Below are 24128 nucleotides of genomic sequence, written 5' to 3'. Positions count from 1 at the left end.
CTTACCATACCCATATAGGCTTATTCACTAAAAAATGGACTAGAACAGTTACTATTTCTATATTATATTTGTTAATTTTATTTTTTATATATTTATTTATACATAATTATATAGTCAGGCAAAGTATTATACCATCATAATACGGTCCATCGGCTGAGCCGGAATGTCGGATTCATATTAATCCGTATTAATAATTAGATCAAAATTATTAATCCAAATTCAAAATTTTATTTTTGTATTGATTTCGTATCGAATTGTTGTGGTGAATTAATCTTTGGGTGCTCTACTATTTTAGTACAATCTTGGCCTACTTTTATTTTATCTAGTTTCTTTTTCTTTTTTTTTTTTTTTTCCTGTTAAACAAATATTAAATTTTTGTTTAAAGTATATATACAAAATTTTAGATCAATAGTATTAGTACCACTTTTATTTAATATATATTTTTGTTATCTTTTAAGATAGAACTTTTTTTTTTCTTAAATATATCTAAATAATGCATGGTGTTTATTTCAGAAATTTTTCTGACACGAATGAAAACAACTAAATGTCAAAACGATTGACCAAACTTTAGGTTAACAACCTCTTCTAACACTTTCTCTCTATATATATATATTATATCATATTATATTGTCAACCAAAATTAATTTAGTATTTAAAATTAAATAAAGTATATATATAATGTATTACAAATTAATTTATATGCTAATCTGTTTGTTTTGTGAGAACATTTGAAAAAAAAAAATTATTTAAGGTATAGGGTTCTATATTATATATATAAAATGTATTACAAATTAATTTATATGCTAATTTGTTTGTTTTGTGAGAATATTTGGAAAAAAAAATTATTTAAGGTATAGGAAATTGTGTAAGAAATATAAAAATAACAAATATTTTACTATATTAATATTTTTGGGAAAACAGGAGATAAATTTTTTTGAAAGAACAAAGCATCTTTTTAATTTGGCTCAAATTCACGTGTGGTTTCATGAAATTGCGTCAAATCCCTTATACTTGTAAAATTGCGTCAAATCCCCTATACTTGTAAAATTGCGTCAAACTCCCTCTTGGTTTCATAAACTCTATGTGTAACCCCATCTGCGGTCCTTATGTGATGATATTTGATTTAAATGCACTCAAACTGCAAATAAATTTTACAATCTCAATTTCTAAACCCTTAAAATTACAAATATATTAATTTTTTTAATATTTAACATAAAAAATAGTAAATATACTAAAAAATAGTTATTTTTCTCCTGTTTTAAAAAAAATTTGTTTATTGTTTTTTTAGCTAAATATAAGAAAAATAAATTCCTTTGTAATTTTAGGAGTTTCGAAATTGATATTCGAAAATTTATTCGCAGTTTGAGCGTATTTAAGTCAAATACAGTTAAATAAGGACTGCCGAGGGGTTAGACGCAGAGTTTACGAAACCACGAGAGAGTTTGACACAATTTTAGAAGTATAGGATATTTGGCGCACTTTCATCAAATCACGGGTGAATTCGACGCAATTTAACTTTTTAATTTTGATCTTATTAATTACTATCAATTGTAGAGTAGGAAAATTAAAGAAATAAAATATAGATGTATTAGAAATACGAGTCAATCAACAACTAATCAAGATTAGTGGAAATTATTCTTCGTCCAAATAATTAATTCCAAAATAATTATTTTATTTTATAAATTGATGGTAGGAAAAGTTGGTTCATCAAATTTTAAACAACCTTGTCTGCATATTTATTTTGCCTCTCACAATCACTGTCCCAAATAGATAGAAAAAAATATACTAAAAAATCATAATAAAATTTGTTATCGAATATACTCAATTGACAATTTGGTGACAAATAGTTTTAAAAATGTTTGTATTTCGTGCAAGAAATTATAAATTGACTGCAATTTGGAAATTAGGGATAGTTGGGTTTTGTTTACTTACACATTTTAAAAGTTTTAATATTATTTTAATATTATATTGGATAATGTTTTTTTTTTTTCAAAAATATCATACTCCCTCCGTCCCTTAACAATTTATTTATTTTTTTATTTTAGTCTATCTCGTGACAAAGTATTTATTTCTTTTAGTAATTGTAACATCTACGTAACATTACAAATACCTTTCTAATTTACAATATATTACATAAATGTCATTACATTTATATCATACAATACTAATAGGGTTAATTTAGTTTTTTTACATTTATTTCTACTTTATTCCAATATAATACTAATATTTGTAAAACTCCGTGTAAAAAGCAAATGGATATATAAATATGGGACGAATGGAGTATTAGATATTATATTTGATTCGTGAAATGTATTTCTTTTTTATCTTTCCCAAAATTAAATACATATTTTTATTTTTATTAATTATACCATTTACTTAATATTAATAATGTTTTTATAATTTTAAATATATTACACAGATATAATTATTTTTATGTCACACATTATTAATATGAACATTTTTTTATTATTATTTGTACTACACATAAATATAATATTTAATATTAAAAGTTACATAAAAAAAATAATAATAAAATTGAATACTTACTTTTGAGGGAGTATTATTATATAGTAGTAAATGCTTCTTTGATTTGTTTTTTTATTATTTTAAATTCAAATAAATATTATTCAATTTATACTACTTTTAATAAAAATATATTATTTTTTCTTATAAAATATCACATTAAAATATTATTTAAACACAAATATAATTTAATTTAATTTTAAACTACAATAAAGCTTAATTATTAGGGCACGTGTTGGCACGTGTAATGCTGCCTTTGCCAATCATTGGTAATATTGTAAGTTACAACAACTCAGATTTAAGTAAGACGTTTTCAAGTGTAGTATAATTACCCTAATTTATGCCATTTTTTTTATATATGAAAATCATTTTAAAAAATATATATTTCATAAAAAAAAAAATTCATTTAATGTCTACTATTCGTCGCAAATAATTTAAATTGAAAACAAAAGAAAAAACATAAGAAAGCTGGACAATGATATCCATTTATTTGTGTGCTTATTTGACCGAAATAGTATTTTTTTTATTTAATTCTTTATATAACACATCAAAAATAATTTTTTTAAAAAAACTAAACACTCGTTACAAATGTTAAAAAAAAAATCAAATATTTAAATTAAAATAATATATTTTATATTTCTTTAACACAATTTTTTATATTATGCACTAAAAATTAATGAACTCATAAACGCTGGTGAACATAGCCTGCTGGTGAACATAGCCTATATATTTAATTTATTTCAAAATATGTTCCATATTGAATCATAATACTACTATTAATATATTCCACATTGAACCATAATACTATTATATATTTAATTTATTTCAAAATATGTTACATATTAAATCACAATACCATTATTAATATGTTCCATATTGAATCATAATACTATTATATATTTAATTTATTTCAAAATATGTTACATATTAAATCATAATACCATTATTAATATGTTCCATATTGAATCATAATACTATTATATATTTAATTTATTTCTAAATATGCTCCATATTGAATCATAATACTACTATTTTATACTCTCTCCGTCCACAAACTAATGTCTACTCTCCTGTTTGGGACGTCCAACAACTATTGTCATATTTTCTTTTTTTTTTTTTTAACATAAATTTTACAGTTTTACCATTCATTCATTTATTACTTTTAATCTTTACTGTACAATTAATGGCAAATTTGAATTTGTCAATTCATAACAAAAAAACAATCACCTAAATACCGTGCAAATATACTTTAGGATAATAGAAATTAGACGAATGAAGTACTTAATTTGTTTTAAAATAAAGTAAAAGTAAATGGCCTTCAGGCTACATTATCCTGCACACTAATCAAAATTGCACGGTGTATTTATTTTTATTTATTTATTTTTTTTAAAAAAACTGAAAATAATAATTTAAATATAATCTTTTATGAAAACAAAAATATAGTTAAAACACTGAATAATAAAAATATTATCAAAATAATACACGGGTAGATTATTAAAATAAATTCAATTTTTCTTAAATGGCTGGTATAATTTGCAAATTATTATACTATTTTTTTTTATTGAAATTTATGTTTATTTGATTAGACAGTTTTTTTTAAAATCAGGTAAAAAAAAATACTCCTTTCCTCAATGGTAATTTATTTCATTTACTTTGGCATGTGAATTAAGAAAAATTAGTATTTTATAGAGATATAGTGTTAAAAATAATGTAATATTTATTTTATCCTTAAAAATAATATGAAAACTTAAAAAGTAAAAATATTTTTGTATTTAATTGAAAATTATTTTTTTTTAAAAAAAAATGAAAAGTTTTGATATAATAAAATTAAAATAGAAAATAAAAAATTTAGTAATAAAAGGAAGAAGAACGTTAAATTTTTTATGACAATAAATAAATAATAAACATTTCGGGGGTATTTTGGTTATTTAACATGCGTTTGCATTTACACAACCCAATCCCAACTACTCATATCAAAAACAGTTTTGGTTCTCAGGAAGTCTCAGGATCACAGCACCCACACAAATCTACAATAACTCGACGGCATTCACAATCCGGGACCTCAAGTCCTGGCTCCGCGAAACATCAGAAGAGCTCCCTCTCAATACATATATAGACAGAGCTGCTTCCAGTTCCAGACACGAATCCATAATCTTAATTAATTTCATCTCAAGGATTCGAGTCGAACAACAATGGTGAATCTTGTAGCAGCCCAGAAACCTCTGGTCCACGCCCTCATGAAAATGGCTGGAATTACTCAGCACGCCCTGGAAATCGAACCAGGCACTGTAATGACCATTTGGGTCCCGTCGGAGACGATCAAGAAGCCCAAGAAGTCCAACAAAACCACCTCCCCCTCCGACGCCGCCGCCGCCGCCGCCGGAACCACCAAGCCTACCAAGCCCGTCGTCGTCCTCATCCACGGCTTCGCCGCCGAGGGCATCGTCACCTGGCAATTCCAGGTCCATCAAATTTAGAAATTAACTAATTTAAAATCATTATTATTATTTTTAATTACCCTGCATATTTGATTCAACACAAGTTTTAAAAAAATTATTTACTTTTGGGAAAATAGTACTCTTTCATTTTCAAACAATAGTAAAAATTTTACATTCAAAACATCGTATAACACATATTTATATCTTATAGTAGAAATATTAAAATTCAAAAATTTTCTTATTCAAATTAAATCAAAATCCAAACCCTCGAACAAACACACCTTAAATTAATTTTTTCAGGTGGGTTCGCTGACGAAGAAGTACGCGGTGTACGTGCCGGACCTGGTGTTTTTCGGCGGGTCGACGACGGAGCGCGGCGAGAGGTCGCCGGAGTTCCAGGCGGAGTGCGTGGTGAAGGGGCTGCGGAAGCTGGGGGTGGAGAGGTGCACGGTGGTGGGGTTCAGCTACGGCGGGATGGTGGCGTTCAAGATGGCGGAGAAGCAGCCGGAGCTGGTGGCGGCGGTGGTGGTTTCGGGGTCGATATTGGCGATGACGGACTCGATAAGCAAGACGACGCTGTCGGAGCTGGGGTTCTCGTCGTCGTCGGAGCTTCTGCTGCCGACGTCGGTGGAGGGCTGTAAGGCGCTTCTCAAAGTCGCCTGCTACAAGAAGCTTTGGTTCCCCGATCGGCTCCACAAGGACTTTCTCGAGGTATATTATTTTTTATTTATTTATTTTTTATCCTCCTCTATTTTTATTAATTTATTTATTAATTAATAAATTAAATAAAAAAATATGTTTTTACAGGTGATGTTCAATAATAGAAAGGAAAGGGGCGAGCTGCTGGATGGCCTCCTTGTTAGCAACAAAGAACACACTCCCATTCCCAACTTCTCTCAGGTATTCTTCTATCAATTAATCTACAGTTTAATTTTAAATTATCTGATATTTTAAATAAAAAGTACATTATTTGTCCTAAACATTATACAATATTTTAATTCGACACGAAAATTTAGATGAATAGTATTATGCAGAGAAAAAAAATACATATTTATTTATTTTTATTTGATAAAACAAAGTGAAATGTATATAATATACATAAATATAATTAATTATTTCTAAATTCAAAAATATTACAGTAAATTTGAGACAACCATAAAATATTACACGATATTTGAAACATATAAAATACTACTATATGTTAACATTATTTCACATTTTGAATTTTTTTTATAAATAAAATAGTAATTATATATATATATTTTTAAAAAAAATATCGAATTCAGAATATAAGATGCATTAATCATCTCTCTATATGTATTTATTTATTTTGTATCACAGAGAATACATCTTTTGTGGGGGGAGAATGATCAAATATTCAACCTTGAACTTGCTAAAAATATGAAAGAGTAAGCCTCCACTTCTCTTCAATTTATAGTTACAAAAAACTTATCGATTCGAAAAAAAATTACTTTACCTTATAATCGCCAATACAGGGAGCTTGGAGACAATGCAACGTTCGAGGGAATTAAGAAAGCAGGTCACCTCGTCCATCTCGAAAGGCCATGTGTCTATAACAGATGCCTCAAACGATTTCTTGCCACATTACATGGCTAAAAAACGATTGTTACGATTGAATCAATTGGAGAAATTATTTGTGATTCTTTTCCACTAGAAGATATTTATGTATTGTAACACATCGAATCAATATCGATGGTATGGTATTTTTCACATATATATATATCTATGAAATTGTTCGTAATAAACTTTCAACTAATAGAATGACATCTTCAAATTTATAAAAAAATGTGTGGGTTAAAAGGCGTTTACAAAAAGATTGACTTCATCGGCTTATCCCGAGCATCTATCTAATGTTGAATTAACAACTCATCACATGAATAGATTTAAGCTTCGGCTCTTATAATAATTTTTTCTTTGAAACTTATGACTTTGTGGATATAATTTCACTATTTATATTACTATATTATTATTTGCTGATGTTGACTTATTGTTATTTGTTGAACTAATTTCAAGTTGAAGTTTGGAATAACTTAAATTTAAATTAGAAATATATTTGATGTAAGATAAATTATTATTTTACTTTTTAAAGAATATATATATTTTTTTAAAAAAGTAATAAGTTAAAAAGTTATACTTAATTTGATTTTAGAGAAAAACTTTTGATTAACAATGAGTGTTTAGGTTTCAAAGAAACAATTTGATTTCATGCAATTTAAAATATTAGTTTGAGTGGTTATGTTTTTATAAAAAAAAAAAAATAATATATTTTATTGTAATGGATGTGGAATTAAAAATACTGATTTTAGTCGAAAATTACTAAACAACAAATTCATATATTTTACTTACTCACTAAAGTTAACAATTAACATTTAACAATTTAATAAAAAATCTTATTTAGTATTATCAACTTAATTTTTTTTACATAACATGAAAAATATATCAAACAAACAATATAAAGTGAATAGACCGTAGTGTTTATTTGGTTTTAATTTGAAATTGCATATATATTTTTTTAAATTTAAATAATATTTTAATATTATATTTTATTTTAAAAATAATATGAATATTTTTATTGGAATCATCCTAACTAAACAATATTGGAAATATAAAAACTAACAAACTTTCAATTTTTTAGTTGAATTTATTTGAGTAGTAATTTAATCACGATATTTTGCAATTTAAAAAATTTAAAAATGATATTAAATATTATCAAATACTATTATTTAGATAAAATTTTTAATTTAAACTAAAATCAAATAAATCCTTGAATTAACTTATAAAAAAATGAAAAAAAAAAACCAAAAAATCGCGAGTATTATCGCATTGACCCATTATTTAAATATTAACCCAAGTGCAGTTTACAATAATATCCCTTCTTCTTCCTTCTCCATTCGCATCACCAATCCCTAATCGCACCGCCTTCCTTCCGCCGCCGCTGCCCCTCGCCGGCGATTCTAACATGGGCGAGCAAACCCACATTCATCTCGAACCTCTCCCCAAACCAGATTCCCAACCGCACCCCCGAATTGAAACCCTCAATCCGCATCATACTTTTGACCCCCAATCTTCATCCCTACCCAACCTCGATTCCAATCCCCAGATTTCGCACTCTCAGCCCATCGCTCTCCTCGAGCCTTCCCATGCCGTGGTCCCTGAAATCTCGCACAATCCCCAGAACCCTTCCAAGATTCCAATTCGTCCCCAAAAGATTCGCAAGCTTTCTTCCCCTGTTCAATCCCTAACGATCGAGAAACCCTCTGGGATTCACGACTCTACAATCGATGCATCCGTCTCCGCCTCGCCCTCCGTGGCTCTCAACAGCTCTGCCATTGTTCCCGCGACGCATACCGGCAAAAGCCGGCGGAGGAGCGCCGCTCAAGCTTCTAGGGTTCTGCCCCAACTTATCAAATCCTTATCCGCCGATGGCGAAACGGAATTAGCCATCCGCCATCTTCGTGCTGCCGATCCCTTGTTGGCTCCGCTAATTGACCTCCACCCACCGCCTCAATTCGAGACCCACCATCCCCCATTTCATGCTCTCACCAAGAGTATTCTCTACCAACAGCTTGCTTACAAAGCTGGCACTTCCATTTATACCCGGTTTGTTTCTCTCTGTGGTGGAGAGGACGCTATTTGCCCTGATGCTGTCCTCGCTCTCTCCCCTCAGCAGCTCAAGCAGATTGGGGTTTCTGGGCGCAAGGCCAGCTATTTGTATGATCTGGCGAACAAGTATAAAACTGGGATTTTATCGGATGAAACTGTCGTCAAAATGGACGATAGGTCGCTGTTCACTATGCTTTCAATGGTGAAGGGTATAGGTTCTTGGTCAGTCCATATGTTTATGATATTCTCGCTGCACCGACCGGATGTTTTGCCTGTGAGCGACTTAGGAGTTAGGAAAGGGGTTCAATTGCTATACGGTCTAGATGAATTGCCTAGGCCTTCACAGATGGAGCAGTTGTGTGAGAAGTGGAGGCCTTATAGGTCGGTTGGTTCGTGGTATATGTGGCGATTTGTTGATGGGAAGGGAGCTTCAGGAGTGGGTTCTGCAGTGAATCTTGAGGTTGGTGCTGTGCAGCCATTGCAGCAGATGGTGCCGCAGGATGGGCATCAACATCAGCATCAGCATCAGAATCAACTTCAGTTTGTGGAGCCGGTTAATGGAATTGGCAACATCGGGTAGTCATTTATCTGTCTTCATTTGCACAATGGTGTATCACATATATTCCTTTATTATAAATTTATTGTGCTTGGATGATCGATTTTGTTGACATGAAGTAGTGTAGTTGATAATTAATTGTCTAGTTGGTTTGCAGCATTTCAAGAGTAGAAGGTCATAGTCATGCTTGATTTAGAAACTCTAGTAATCTTGTTAGGTACTTAGGTTCATGCATTGACTTGCATGCCGTCTTGAGTGCCAAATATGCAGCTGATTTATTACCTAGAAATATGGGATGCAAGCTATCGAATTTAATGATTGTTTTTATGTCTAGTAAACCGTTGTTATTTGTTTGCAACACCCATAGGAATAAATTTTCCATAAACTATATAAAACTTCCAATCCTACTGTAGACTCAGTTGGTTTGCTCATTGGATCAAACTATGGATTTGCAACCTTTCTTGAGTGCCACGTGTTTAGCAGATCAATGACGTAGATATTTGTGATACAAACAATGTGATGATCGTGTATTTAACGATGGATTGTTAATTTATGTATTTAAGTGCAATTTATTTAAACCAACAGATGCTTGCTTACCTCAAGTTTTTCACTATTTGATTGGTAGTTCAGGAAGAAAAGTTAGATCTAATGGGGTGGGGAGATGCAATGCAAACTATTCACTTTATGTGCATTTAATGGTTTTTTGATATTCTTGTCGTTATGTGCTGTGCATGCTGTCTTGTATAAAACAACAGACCTCACCAGAATTTTCTTCCATTATACATGTTTGGTAGTCTGGGAAGAAAAACTATATTTTGTTAAGATTTCAACTGACTCTGAGTCTACTCCATTTATTTATCCTGCTCCTACTCCATTTTCTAACTTAAAATATATGATGGGGAAATAATAAATATAGCAAAAGTATTTTGGGTTTGAGTTTGAGCTTGCTAACAGTTCGTCTGAAACTCAAAGATGATGTGTAAAAGTATTTTATTTTGCAGAGTTATCTGGTTTGTGAGGTTTACTCTGATATCTGAAACGCAATGCAGAGTTAAGAACTTTGAATTGTGTTCTTGCTGAGAAACATTTTAGTGCTATTTGCTTAATAAATTTTTGTTGTTTAGTTTTTAATCCATGGATGACGCTGAGGCATCTGACCGAAACTGCTTGTGCCATTTTATAACACTTCCTTTAAAAATGTTTGTTGAGCCCATACTGATTTATGTTATATACCATCAATACAATGAGACTTGCCTGATTAAGAATTGAAGTAATTTAGTTCTGTACATTTCCTTATATATTAGAATTTGGGATGCTGTTCTAGTTTCCCTGGCTGGTTGTAGCATGCGCACTACCTGTTACTTGAAAGAACCTTACATATATGTTTGGAGGTTGCATGCTGTTTCTTACAGCATGGTCTACACTACACAGTACAGTAAATTGCCCAAAAGCTATGAAGCATTGCACCATATTGAAAGGCACTTCACATAATATAAATGTTAAATATATTTGTATACAAAGATAAAAGACTAGGGTTTGTTTGGTGGTGTTTTGTTCTTTTAGCTTTTTACGAATAGTAAAATTTATGAATTGAAATAGTTGTTTGATATGATATAAATAGCATTTGATGTGTTTTGCGTATAAAATAAATTTTATATTGACTATATTAAATGAAAAATGTGTATGATATGATGTGATTTGGGGGGAAAATGTGTCCCTGTAGATTTGTAATGAACATGGAAAAATGGAATCCCAACCAACCAAACTCGTAAATTTAATATACTAATAATTTCAAACCAGTATCTTGGTGTTTAGCAGAATAGCTGTCGTGGCAGTTATATAGAAAATCTAGAGTGCAATGGTTTCTCGAGGGATAATTTTCTTCTTTTAGAAGACATTGGAATCAAAGAATAGGGAAAACTTGGGGATGGTTTGTAAGGTATACTGTTAATTTGCTTTAATTTTTCTTGTTAAAATGCATTTAAAAAAGAAGTTCAAAAACGATAAAAAGGAAATGGGCCTTTAAAAGGTTCGCAGGGCATATGAACCTCGTGTTGTGGTTGAAGCTTCCATAGATCTGTTTTTGGTCTTTTGATAGGATTCTGTGCTCAACTCTTCAGTAAAAGGCTCATTCCTGGAATGTGGTTTTTCATATTTGTTGAGATGCGCCTTCTGCCATGAATTTTATATACAACTATGATTGTGCAACTAATCTAGGCAGCATTTTAGTGTATAACACTGAGAACTTGGTTGGAGATTAATTAATTGATGGATATCTTTCGTAAGTGCTCAATAAAAGAAGTAGAAGATATTAGTACACAAATGGTATGAAATGAAAATTCTGTTCGTTAAGCTTGAGAAGGTTTCTTATCGTCTCTACTTTCCTAATTTAACTAACCTGTTGCACAAATAATATTTTGGTGATTTTAATTATTATCCCGTTTTCTGTATTTCTGGCCCTAGAGGTCTTTTTTATCCATGTTCCCTTTTCATTTGTTGATGCATTAGGAAATAAGCTAGTCCTCTTGTCGAGATTGATGCAAATTGAAGATTTCCTAATATATTTGACTCTAGATGGAAAGTATTTTGCACGTGTCCTGTAACTTTGTTGACATTTATAAGCTTTAGTTGGCTTTGTTTATTCCTATTTGATGGCTTTCAGAATGTAGTTGATTTCTGTTATACTTTATCTGTTATCTAGTTTGTTTGTTGATCTCTTATTTTTGTTAATGCTTTTCGTATATATTGATTTCACAATGGATTGCTTATTTTGTGCATGTAGTTCATTTGAGGTAGGAATTAAGAACTAACGTCTGATAAATCAATTTGTCTCAGTAGAACACTGCTACACTGCTTTGTTTTTGCCATCTCATTTGTGTATATTTTCAACTGCACAAAATAACATTGTAATGAATGTGGCTTATGAAATAATGTCCACTAATATATGGGCCGTGTATTTCTAGGAGAAGCTATAAAATGTATTTATTGGGGCTTGTTCAAGATTCTATCTTCTGTTCTTTGTAATTTTATTGAAATATACTGTTTGCTTTTTTCTAGGCTAAGCCATACTCATCTGCAGTATTTTTAGTGAAGAAAGGAAAAGGTGAGTAGCTGCACGCTAGCTAAAAGTAATATTTCCATAAGAGACTGAGAATGCGCAAAGGAAACAATTTTTATTCATGTTCATTCGCCTGACTACCTTATTGCTGCTACAATGTGATTTGTTGATGAAGTGTGAAATTGTTATCATTGCCTTTTCTATCTGTCCTTATTATTAGGCTTTCATTCGAAAAAATGTTTTCACATGCTCACAAAATTTGGAGGCAAATGCCGATATTAAAAAACAAAAGCATGGAACTAATATTACGGTTACTTTTCTTGCTTTTACTTTGTGTGTCCGTAATCGCATTTCCTATGCTGTCAGCTCTTGTTTTCCCGCTGTAGTTTGTAACTATTTATTACATTTGATTAAGTTGTGCTTTTCAATTCCTTTTTGACATAATTTCTCATACCCTTTTCACTGTAGGGCGTGCATTTGGAACCAGTGAGTGCGAAGAATTCGTTTTCCCAGAACTTTCAGCATGTCTAGAAAGGAACATGAGAAGATTCAGTCGCGGAGACCTGGCAACACTTGTGTTAGTGTAAGCATGCTTTCACAACTCTTTATGCTCAAGTATGAAATGTTAATAGATCTTCAAAGCCACAACCTCTGGCGAACTCCATATGTTACTAAATAACAGCATGATGTATCTAGAATGACAGTCTCTTGTCAAGGCTAAAAAAAAGTATAGGCTGCTGAAAAATGTTCGAAGTACTTAGAGAATATTTCTAGAGTTTGTCTTACCTGTTCTCTGCTGGCTGATTAAAGATCTTCCCTCTTTAAAAGTTGCATGATAAACTAGTGTGGCATTATTCATTATTCACCTACTTAGGAAAAGCATATAGCAAGAACAATAATAATAATGGATATAGGGGGAATTGGGATTGCAGTATTATTATTATTATTAATTTGTGCAAGTAGGAAGAGGATGTGATTGAAATAGATGAAGGCGTGCAAAACAGTGATGTGACTTCTCCTTGGAGTGCTCTTCTCCTCTCCATTCAGTCTTCTTCTTGTTCTTGTTCTTCCATCATTGTTATTCCTTCCTTTAGTCACATCATGCTTTGCCACTTCTGCTTCCTTATTTGCTTCTTGTGCTTTATGTTTTGATTGGGTTTGGGTTTTGATTTTGAATTTGCATGCATTGTGTATATGCATTTGGAATCATGCTTGGTCAAAATTGGATTTTACTTTATTGCATCCATCCCCCACTATGTTCTTGTGCAATTCCATGCAATGTTGGTGTAATGATCACACATACACCACACTTCTTTCTGTTTGGGCTTTTAGGGTTTGTTGCCAACTATGGTAACCCGGACGTACTGGGAGTTTAAACCCATAACTTCACGGTCAATAGATCACACACCACCCCTAAGGACTTATTTGAATTTGAATTTTTAGAATAGAAAATAGTGGTTAACTGCCTTTTTTTTTTTTTTTTTTTTTTTCTTCTATTTTATAGATGAAAGAATGGAGTATTTTTATTTTGAGTCATTTTTTATTTTTGTTGTTTAAATCAACTTATATGACGTTGAACTTTGGAAATGAAAGTCAAAAGCCATAAAAAGATGTCAATGTCAACATTATTGTTTCGCCCCAAATGTTTTTTGTATTGTAGATTGTTTTCCCCAAATGTTTTATGTATTGTAGATTTATCATTATTATTATTATTATTATTATTTGTGAAGTAGGAATTTCGATTTTTCAAGTGCAATTAACCTAGAACTTTCGATTAAATTTAATAGCATGCAAATTAAACTCTGCAGTTCACCTTCGCACATCGTATAATCCTTCAAGGGATTAGATTGTTTTGTGTTTTTAATAGATGGTTGAAGTACTGTCAATTAATAAGTGTGTTTCGTTTTGACTTCAAATAATTTTTATTTTTATTTTTTTTTAAATTTTTTGATTGTTATGCTAGTGATTTTTAAATATAATATTATATTAAAATAGTTACCAAAGTAAAATTTATATAAAAATTCAATACATATCCTTGTTATTTGTTAAACAAGCTCATGAGATACAACTAATTTAAACATTTAATTACTTATTTAATGTTTTTATTTTATTATTGGTAAAGAAAGAATAGTGGGAATGTTATGGTGGGACGTTGGCCACGTGTGCTAATCATGAGATAGTGTTACTAATTATGGTAATTAATTAACAACAATTAAGATTAGATTTGAATGGTAGAATTAAATAAATAAAATTTATGGAAAGTATAATGCCTGGGAACTTGTTCCTTCTCTCTCCCCCGACTTGGGAATAGATATGCCCCTAATTAATTTATTCATTAATTGAATTATTAACACTCATTTTGTAACGTGAACCATAAATATATAAATATTCAAACAGACAAATAGAAATTATATATAATATCTTAATTATTGAGAACTTTTAAGTTGTTACATTGTTATTGATATTATTATTGTTATTTAAAAAAAAAAAGTGCAGCTGGACATAACATAGTGACAATGTTGACGTGTTAGATGCCTTAAAGCTTATTATTATTATTATCATCTTTGACTTGATCGAGAATGTTCCATTACTTTTATTGTTTTTCCATTTTTTTTTTTAAAAAAGAACTTTAGTAATATTAAGAAATAACAAGAAGCAAATTACTTGTTATCATAATATAATTCATGTAGAGAAAAAAAAAAAAAAAAAAAAAAATCAGAAAGCTTGTTTTGAGATGGGGTGAGAAAATTAGTAGGATTGGAAGACGAATCTCACCTCTAATACACCTCTTCTGATTTAATACCAATACATAATTTATGTTTTTTTTTTTTTATATATCTAAATATATTTTTGTTTTTATATTTTAATTTGATTTAATAATGTTATTGTAAATGCATATAAATTTAAAGATACTTATATACTCCCTCGTCACATTGAAAGGTTTTTATTTTTTATTTTTATATGTCTGAAAATAAGGTTGCAATATTTTAATATAGTTATTGTACTACCTATCTAACATAATAAATATTCTTCCAATTTATACTATATTACACAAATATCATTACTTTTATATTACACAATAGTAATAGGAGTATTTTCGTATTTCACTACAACCCATTATAATACTAATATTAAAAATCTACGTGCAAAAAGTAAACAACAACCTTGCACCAGGACGGAGAGAGTAATAGAATTCATATCTGTTAAATAAAAAAAGAATACTACTTCCGTCCGACTTTAAGGGTTTCATTTACTTTTTGCGTGTTGATATTTGAATATTAATTATTATTCCAAAATGTAGTACACATCAAGAAAAATTGAAAAAAATACTTCAATTAATATCTTATAATGCTAATAGAAGGATATTTGTAAAAGAAAAATAAAATTATACAAATATAAAGATATTTTTAATGTTAAATATAATATCGCAGAAGATAAATGAGACCCTTAGAGGCGGACGAAATATATAATATTATTCTTTAGATTATTATGTACTAAATAGTGCAGTTCAAAGGCCCGGGCAGAGTCCTTAAATATATAATATTATTCTTTAGATTATTATGTACTAAATAGTGCAGTTCAAAGGCCTGGGCGGAGTCCTTAAATATATAATATTATTTTATCTATAATAAAATATAAATACTTTTAATTATACTTTTAGATATAAAAATAGTATTAAAGAATTTAAACTTATAACCACACTACAAATTCAATTTTACACCGTCAAATTATATTTTTTTACTTTAAATATATCAAATAAGTTCGGTAGATGAAAATTATACATATATAACATAAATACATATGAGTTCTCTACTTAAATTGGGCTTAGGGTTGACTTAGCTCTCGTCCGAGTTCAGGGCTGAATCAAATTTCAATCATAAGTTTTCAAGTAAAAAATATCTTACAATTTTGTTCAATAAAAAATGAATTAGTGATGTGGAGATAGACTCATGACTGTGAGGTCATAGGTTTAAACTGCCGACGTCTTTGAAAGAATAATGTAGAACATGTTGGCGACGCTACTCAACTGCTCCAACGTTGTTTCTTGCACCTTGTGCTCGCCGAGCGTCACCAAAGTTTCCAATAGCCGATCAACGGGATAGGTTACGGTGCTGAATTTGAAAAAATCAGCAGCTGCTGATTTCTAAATCAATGTAAAATACAGAAACAACACATGTTTTTATTACAAACAGTACAATGTGTGTTGTATGGTTAATATTATATGCTAAAATCAAGTATTGTATATGATGTGTGAAACTATATAATGTACTATTAAGTCACATACTGTATTTGTATTATATTACATATATTGTGTGATATTTACTATTATATATTGTCTGATAGCACACGGCGTATTATTCAGCACATTAGTCGCTATCGGATCCACATATCCCATTTCACGCAAACCTAGTATCACTTGTCTGGTAAGAAAAATTGTTACAAGTTTGATCTACAAAATTTTGGCCTATTTCTCTCTGTTTCTCTGTTGTGTGTTTTCCCATCAACATCAATTCATTCATTTCTCTCCCTCCCTTATTTAGTGCACACTCCAACACAACACACTATTTATTGCCATTTGCTGCTCAATATTTTTTTTTTTTATTATTATTATTTTACAATGGATGGTCTGTATTGTTACACAGCCTCCTCTTCCTCCTCCTACTTTTTAAGGGTGTGTCTGTTCGAAGGATTTGTGTAAATTTTTATTATTTATATAATTTTTTTTTAAAAAATATCAAATCAAATATTTATTTTTTATTTTTTTATATTATATTAAAAATTAATTTTATCTTCAAAATATCACACATCAATACATATTTATATCACATTATACAACTATTTAAATTCAAATTTTTTCTATTAAAATCTCACTCCAAAATCCAAACCCCCAAACAAACACACCCTAACACTACACTTTCTTCATCATTTATCCTTCATCAACGTAATGTCTCTAACTTCTTCTTTCACAATCCTTCTTGTTTTTAATTTCTGAAGCTGTCTGCTTCAATATTCTTTAATCAAATTATTTATATATATATATATTTCCCACTTCAATTCCTAAATTTTATTGATATCAACCTGACTAGCTGGTTAGGTTAGGTATGGTTTTTAATGAAAAATAATATTAATAGGGTTAAGAGGAATTGGTGAGATGATCAGGTGAGATGAGGGGTCCCAAAAAAGTCCAATTTTTTTTTTTTGCAAACCCAACAATCTCTAGTAATCATACACCAATCTTTTGATTTTCAAAATCTGTCCCAAACCTCATTAAATCCAATCGGACCCAAAAGATCCATTCTATTACTACAAACAAGTTAAAAAAACAACGACAAGATGAACCCAACCAAAAATCTTGATTGATCTTGATGAATAAGATCTGTTGCAATCAAGAAAACAAAATTATACAAAAACCCCTCTTTCTCAAGCAAGATTTCCATGGAGAGAAAAGGCCAAGAAAGGGATTTAGAAATCCCTAATTTCCAAGAATCACCATTGAAGCTGCCACTCGCCCCCATCCTCTCCGCCCCATCTGACCGGAAACCTAATCCGGCGGCCGGAGCGGCCTCCGGCCGCCGCGGCAGCTCAATTTTTAGCCCCGTTCAAACCCTAGATCCACCGGAAAATCCAAACCCCCGCCAGCTCCACCTCAGCCCTAGCCCTCCCCAACATCTACTTGCACAGAGAGAACCCACCCCAGATTCACCGCCGCCGCTGGCGGCGGCGGATGCCGACGCCGGCGCGGACTCCAATTCCTCAGTCAGATACCGGGAGTGCCTGAAAAACCACGCCGCCAGAATGGGCGGTCACGTCGTCGACGGATGCGGCGAATTCATGCCAGGTGGAGATGTCGGCACGCCGGAGTCCCTGCGCTGCGCCGCCTGTGATTGCCACCGGAGCTTCCACCGGAAGGAAATCGACGGCGAGCAGCCTCATCACTTCTCCCATCAACGGGGCGCATTTCTCCACGGCGGCCAAGCCACATACTCACTGCCGCCCCCGCCGCACCACCGCCGCCGTCACAAGGGCGGCACCCCCACCGCCGCCGTCGCCGCGCCTTCCGTAATGTTCAATTTCGGCGTCGGCGGGCCGGCGGCGGAGTCCTCCAGCGACGACCTCAACATGTTCCGCCACCAAACAGTATCGCCGCCGTCCCATTCCCGGAAACGATTCCGCACGAAATTCAGCCAAGATCAGAAAGATCGAATGCTCGAATTCGCGTCGAGAATCGGTTGGAGAATTCAGAAACACGACGAGGAAGACGTCCAACGCTTCTGCAACGATGTGGGCGTGAAAAGACAAGTCTTCAAAGTCTGGATGCACAACAACAAACAAGCTTCCAGAAGAAGACAACAACAAGATCAAAGATCATTGACCTAATTAAGGCAAGACAATTGAATTAGGTTTTCACAATTACCCTAATTTGACTTCATATTAATCCCCAAATTTCATTCAATTTCACCCAATTTCTGTAAATTAGGTCAATATTTAAGATGAAAACTATCAAAAAGCTTGAATGTATTGTTCATGGAGTCAGCCATCACTTATTTCGCAAAATATAAACCTAAACAGCAGATTCTCAAGAAAATGAAACAAAAGGATGTGTATTTAAATATATATATATATGTACGTATGTATATTTATAGCTCGGCCTCCGGCGCTCTGGACCGAGCTCCGAAATTTCCGGCGGCGTCGGAAAACTTCTCTTTAGCTGCTTCATAAACTCGCTTGGCCTTTTCCGCCATGGAATCCTTAGCGTTTGCGTATTTGTCGTTAGCTTCTTTGGCTGCTTCCTTGTACTGATCATAAGCTGCATCTTTGGCTTCGTTCGTCTTCTCCGCCGCCATTCTGATCGTCTCGCCGGTCCTGGGGTCGGGGGTCTTCTCTTTCATTGCATCCTTGGCGTCGCCGGCGAGTCCGGCGGCCTTGTTGTAAGCATCCGCAGCTTGCTTTTCCATGGCGTCCTTGGCCTGACCGGCCATTCCCATCGCCTTGTTCGTCTCGTCGGCGGAGTAATGGTAGATATTGCTTGCCGTGTCCTTGCCGGCTTGCGTGGCGTCGGAAGCCATTTTCATGGCGTCGCCGGTCATCTTGTCGGCCGTCTCGGCGGCCTTATTGTAGGCGTTCTTAGCTTTGTCCTCACCGGATTGAGCTGTGTCGGCCAGAATTCTCTTGGCCTCGCCGGCCTTCTCCGATGCGTACTGAGATGTGTCTGCGGATACAACGTGAGTAAATTCAAATCTTACAATACCGGCGACCGGAAATAGAAGCCATGGAAATGGAATCAACGAAAATTGAAACCTTTAGCTGCTGAATTCAGTGTCTCTGTAGACTTCGCCGCCGCTTCCTTCGTCTTCTCGGCGACGCTGTCGGCAGCTGCTTTTGCGTCTGCCTCTCCACTGCGAGGGTTATTACAGATGGTAATTAGGTTTTTCTAATTCGGGAAAATCAAGGTTTAATTAATGGCGTTCCTCTCTTAACTTTATCTTTATCGAGACATTGTTGTCGTCGTGATTCAGAATAATCGATCGATGGCCGTCAAATTGATAACTCAAACTGATCGCGATTACGCAAACGTAGGAAGAACGAGGAGTTTCCGATTACCTGTTAAACATGTCTTTAGCACCGCTGGTCGCGTCGTCGAACACCTTGGCGGCGTCCTCGCCCCAGGACAGCGCCACCGGCGCCGCCGTGGCCGCCAGAAGCACCACCACGAAAACCACCCTCGTCACCGCCATTTCTGTTGAGGAAAAAAAAATTCCACCGGCACGCAGGCTGTCTGTTAATTTCGATTTAGTATATGTATCTGTCTTTTATCTTCCTTCTCGCGACAGTAGAGCAGAAACTGATTAATTCAGAGGTTGTAATGGAGACGATGAAATGGATGGGAATATATAAGAAGGGGGCGGAGAGGGAGGCGGTTGGGATGAAACGTGGCGCGCTGCATGGGGATGAAGATGACTGTAATGGTGCCACGTGGCACGGCGGATGCTGGGTGGTTAATTTTGGTAGAGACAACTGCGGGTTTGTCGGATGCTAATGAATGGTGGGCAGAAGGGTTAGAAAACTGTTGGAATTTTATGAACGAGAAGAAGATTATCCAAATGTGGAAAGTGGGAGGAGCACTTCCACATTGGGAAACTCGCCATCCATTTCATTCCTATCAACAATATAATTTCAAAAAAAAATATATTTGATAAATACGCATGGCACGCTCTATGGCTGGGTGGTTTTCATTTTTTATCTATATATATTTGAGATGAGTACTAATTCCTCAATTATGATATTTATTTTACAGTTTTTTATCATAATAGTAGGATAATTAAAATCTATATAATTTTTATCATTTTTTAGTGTTAGTGAATATATATACACCTTTTAAATTTTATAAAATTTAATTATAATTATTATTATTATTATTTTTGGTTGAAACTCATATTCTAATTTCTTTTGCATATTTTTCAACAAATTTTAATTTTATATTTATTTTTATTTAAGAAAAAGATGAAGATAGAAAAGGATCGAAGGTTTACCGTTTTATTTATTTTTTTTGAATTAACAAAATCATTAATTCTATAAATTATATTTTATAATTATAATTTTTATTTAATAATTTATCTTGCACATCATTGTGTCTATATATATGATATGAAGTATCAAGGTTGTTAGCATCTTTATATCTTTTTTTAATAGTTTTATGAAAGAAAATTTATATATTTATATATATTTTTAGATAATTTTAGTATTTTTTAGGAAGATAATGCATATGTATTAATTAAAAATTTTGAATTACTTATTATTATTTTTTTAATAAGTAAATATATATTTCTTATCTATTTATATTTATATAAATGGAAAAATAGAAAAATAATGCCAAAAAATTATTTGACTTGTATTTATTGACCGAGCGTTCACATTAATCGTTTTTGTGCCTTCAACGTTTGCAAGAGCAGATGCTTCATCTCCGATATTTCAAGTTATGACTGTATATTGGTGTGAAGAATATTCACATATTTTGAAAAGGCCTTCACAAGCTATTTTTTTTTCTACTATTTTTTTTTGAAATTATATATATATTTTTCCGTAGTTTATAAAATAACTTTTACTTAAATGTTATGATTTATATTATATACGATTTCATCTACAATATTTTATTTACTTTTATTTATATAGTATAAAAATAATTTTATTATATATATTTATTTTATAAATTATAAATAAATCATATATGTAAAATTTATAAAATATATAATTACATTACAATATTATTTTAAACATATTTTAATTATATATTTGTCAAATGTATTTAAGATTGATAAATTTATTAAAAATAGAAAATGTCACAAAAAAGGAAAATGAATCATATATGGGGGATGAATGATTGATTTGTATTTAATACTCCCTCCGTCCTGGAACTAAATATCAATTTGTTTTTTGCACGTAGTTTTAGAAATATTAGTATTATATTGGAATATAGTATGAATAAAGTATAATTGACTAAAATAATCTTATTAGTACGTATGAGATAAAGGTAATGACACTTGTGTAATATATTGTAAGTTGTAAAGGTATTTGTAATCGTTAGGTAAATAATACATTTACTAAAAAATGAAATAAATACTTTGTTATATGACGGACTAAAATGGAAAAATGGAGATATTTTGTTATGGAAGTATTGTAAATTTATTGTTAACTTTTATCTATCACGTATATCATATTAATATGTATTTGAATAATTTTTAAAGAAAATTAGTCAATTTTCAAAATTTTAAATGATTTGATTTTTTTTTAATATAATATTTTTATTTATAACTTAATATCTAATTTTATTTTAAAAAATAAGTTTGAATAATTAAAATTGATATTTCTGACTATAAATACTAATTATTAAATTATATTATTTTTTGCTTATTTATTAAATTGGTAATAAAAAATTAAAATAAATGATTATATATTAATTTTTTTAAAAAAACAATTAAAAATTAGTTTTTAAAATAAATTATCTATTTTACTTTAGTAGTTGTTCTAATTTTAATAAATAATTTAATTATGTCATATATTTTTTGTGAAATAATTATACTAAAAATTGTTACATAATTATTGTACGATATATACTAACTTTATAATTAATTTTTTCAACTTATAATTTTAATTTTTTTTTTTTATATGAATGTTAAGTTTTTCGGTATTATTGGATGAATGTCAATATTGATGTTCAAAATATTTGAAGTGAAACTAATTTACAAAGATGGTATATTTATATAACTATAAATACATCGTAATTTTTAGTTATATTTTATATACAATCTTTAGTGTAGATATAAGGTTAATTAGACAATAAAAGACGATACCGTAAGTATAAATTTAAAATTTTCACACAAACAATTTTAATTTATCTTTCGATGTCAACTATTCTATTAAAAAATTTACAAAATAAAACATATTTTACACGTATAAATATACATATATATTATTTCATTATTAATTATTTTAGCATACTAATATATTTTTTAAATATATAACAAGAAATGATATATAATTAGTACGAGAGTTTATTATCATATTTATATATTGTGTTTATATATGTATACTATTAATTATATCTTCATTGATACAATAAGAAAAATTCGTCACATGATAAATTTAGTATGAATTGGTGAAGGCTTAAAAATATTTGTATCATTTTATAAAATATTTGTCAATATCATTAATTATTTGTTTAATATTATTTTAACAATTTATATGAACGGATTTACGACGCTTGTCAGGTGAGAATTCACAATCGCTAATCACTAAGTAAATCATGTATGACAGGTGAACTGGAGGGTCGAGTTTGAACCATAATATCAGGATTAGAAATTTACTCTCAGAACCAAATCATTTTTTTACAGGATATGTCTGGGTGGTATTTGCATCAGTAAACAATGGTCTAGATATTTGCGGCCAATGTTAGCTATGATTTTCAAATTCGATCGAAGTAAGCAGCTGTAAATAATACATTCCAACAACATTTCCGATTTTGGGAAACCGATGAGGTGTTTGTACCTCCTATCCTTTGGACAGTAATAAAAAAATTGTTAATCAGTTGCTGGCAGATTCTTTCGGATAGTATAGCCGTACTACCCTATCTGGCCAGCTTTGATGCTGCATGGCCATTTGAGGGAAGGTGGTGAAAAACCTGAAGATATTGTATGAACGATATTCGTCTCTTTTGTAAATTTCTATCATTTTAATTTTTCATAATTTTTTTTTTTTATTTTTCATGTTACTTGTTTTTTTCATAAAAATAGTAACATTGGTCGTTCTTTGACTTCATATATATATTATTTCAAAACTATTATTTGTATTAACTTATACACTCGAGTAGAAAGTTGGTCGCTATTAAAATGCCTTTACGCCTCAATTATTCGATGCGTTTGGATGATTAATTTTTTTATGGTAACAGGACCTATTCCATAGGATAAAATATCTCGATGAAGTAATACAGGACATAATTAGGCTAGTAAATTCCTTTTGGTAATACCATTTTACAAAGGCATTGACAGAGAAAGGACCAAGAAATGCTATCATATGCTTGTGCCAACTCAATCTTAGCCACAAGCCCGTGAGGAGGTCCAGAATGACATAAAAAAGCATTTACCATTTCCTCAACGACAATTTGATGGTCAGTCGTACTCTTTCTTAGGAGAAAGTTTGCTTATAAAGAATTGATATATTTTTATATGTTACGGTGGAAATCCAAGTCTCATATTGAAAATTGTAAAAAAAAATTTAATTTTGTAAGTGATAAATCAACTCTACTAGTACGAAGTATTTTGGAGAAAATTCAAAAACAGACTCAGCCAAAGCGGACAATATTATTGAGTTGGCTCAGTCCCAACATTTTAGATCGGATAGGTAGCAGGCGTATGTTAATTTTAATTTTTATTTT

At 31.3% G+C, this 24128-nt stretch overlaps 4 protein-coding genes across 5 annotated transcripts; 3 read left to right on the top strand and 1 right to left on the bottom strand.

Annotated features, from left to right (window-relative positions):
* The first annotated feature begins 4676 nt into the window (after positions 1–4676).
* Positions 4677–6759, top strand: LOC127248778 (uncharacterized). The gene is made up of 5 exons (XM_051271299.1): positions 4677–4985; positions 5262–5672; positions 5769–5861; positions 6303–6370; positions 6458–6759. Exons 1-5 carry the CDS (start codon positions 4716–4718, stop codon positions 6576–6578), a joined length of 963 nt encoding a protein of 320 aa, XP_051127256.1. The 5' UTR covers positions 4677–4715; the 3' UTR covers positions 6579–6759.
* A 1085-nt stretch (positions 6760–7844) lies between these two features.
* LOC127248680 (uncharacterized) lies at positions 7845–13324 on the top strand. Of its 2 annotated transcripts, XM_051271146.1 has the most exons (3): positions 7845–9161; positions 12199–12244; positions 12668–13324. In XM_051271146.1, exons 1-2 carry the CDS (start codon positions 7942–7944, stop codon positions 12227–12229), a joined length of 1251 nt encoding a protein of 416 aa, XP_051127103.1. In that variant the 5' UTR covers positions 7845–7941; the 3' UTR covers positions 12230–12244; positions 12668–13324. The 2 variants fall into 2 exon arrangements, with proteins under 2 accessions (XP_051127103.1, XP_051127104.1); XM_051271147.1 differs by lacking the exon at positions 12199–12244 and having other exon boundaries at positions 7846–9161; positions 12668–13303.
* A 4083-nt stretch (positions 13325–17407) lies between these two features.
* Positions 17408–18827, top strand: LOC127248574 (zinc-finger homeodomain protein 6). Its single transcript, XM_051270985.1, has one exon. It carries the CDS (start codon positions 17636–17638, stop codon positions 18575–18577), a length of 942 nt encoding a protein of 313 aa, XP_051126942.1. The 5' UTR covers positions 17408–17635; the 3' UTR covers positions 18578–18827.
* Positions 18699–20071, bottom strand: LOC127248575 (uncharacterized). Its single transcript, XM_051270986.1, has 3 exons — positions 19802–20071; positions 19499–19596; positions 18699–19409 (listed from the first exon to the last, which is right to left on the bottom strand). The coding sequence occupies exons 1-3, from the start codon at positions 19933–19935 to the stop codon at positions 18838–18840; spliced, it is 804 nt and encodes a 267-aa protein (XP_051126943.1). The 5' UTR covers positions 19936–20071; the 3' UTR covers positions 18699–18837.
* Positions 20072–24128: the final 4057 nt, after the last annotated feature.

This window comes from Andrographis paniculata, unplaced genomic scaffold, assembly GCF_009805555.1.
Source record: "Andrographis paniculata isolate CXL003 unplaced genomic scaffold, ASM980555v1 Contig34END, whole genome shotgun sequence".
NCBI classification, from domain to species: domain Eukaryota; kingdom Viridiplantae; phylum Streptophyta; class Magnoliopsida; order Lamiales; family Acanthaceae; genus Andrographis; species Andrographis paniculata.
This window is presented reverse-complemented; position numbering and strand designations above follow the sequence as displayed.

Bases quoted from the DNA above. Each gene is read 5' to 3' on its own strand.
- LOC127248575 (XM_051270986.1), bottom strand. From the start codon at position 19,935: ATGGCGGTGACGAGGGTGGTTTTCGTGGTGGTGCTTCTGGCGGCCACG. The intron at 19,597-19,801 runs GTAATCGGAAAC...TAACCCTCGCAG, and splicing joins GCTAAAGACATGTTTAACAG to TGGAGAGGCAGACGCAAAAG. The intron at 19,410-19,498 runs GTTTCAATTTTC...TTGTATCCGCAG, and splicing joins ACTGAATTCAGCAGCTAAAG to ACACATCTCAGTACGCATCG.
- LOC127248680 (XM_051271146.1), top strand. From the start codon at position 7,942: ATGGGCGAGCAAACCCACATTCATCTCGAACCTCTCCCCAAACCAGAT. The intron at 9,162-12,198 runs GTAGTCATTTAT...GCTTTTTTCTAG, and splicing joins AATGGAATTGGCAACATCGG to GCTAAGCCATACTCATCTGC.
- LOC127248574 (XM_051270985.1), top strand. From the start codon at position 17,636: ATGGAGAGAAAAGGCCAAGAAAGGGATTTAGAAATCCCTAATTTCCAA.
- LOC127248778 (XM_051271299.1), top strand. From the start codon at position 4,716: ATGGTGAATCTTGTAGCAGCCCAGAAACCTCTGGTCCACGCCCTCATG. The intron at 4,986-5,261 runs GTCCATCAAATT...TAATTTTTTCAG, and splicing joins TCGTCACCTGGCAATTCCAG to GTGGGTTCGCTGACGAAGAA. The intron at 6,371-6,457 runs GTAAGCCTCCAC...TCGCCAATACAG, and splicing joins CTTGCTAAAAATATGAAAGA to GGAGCTTGGAGACAATGCAA.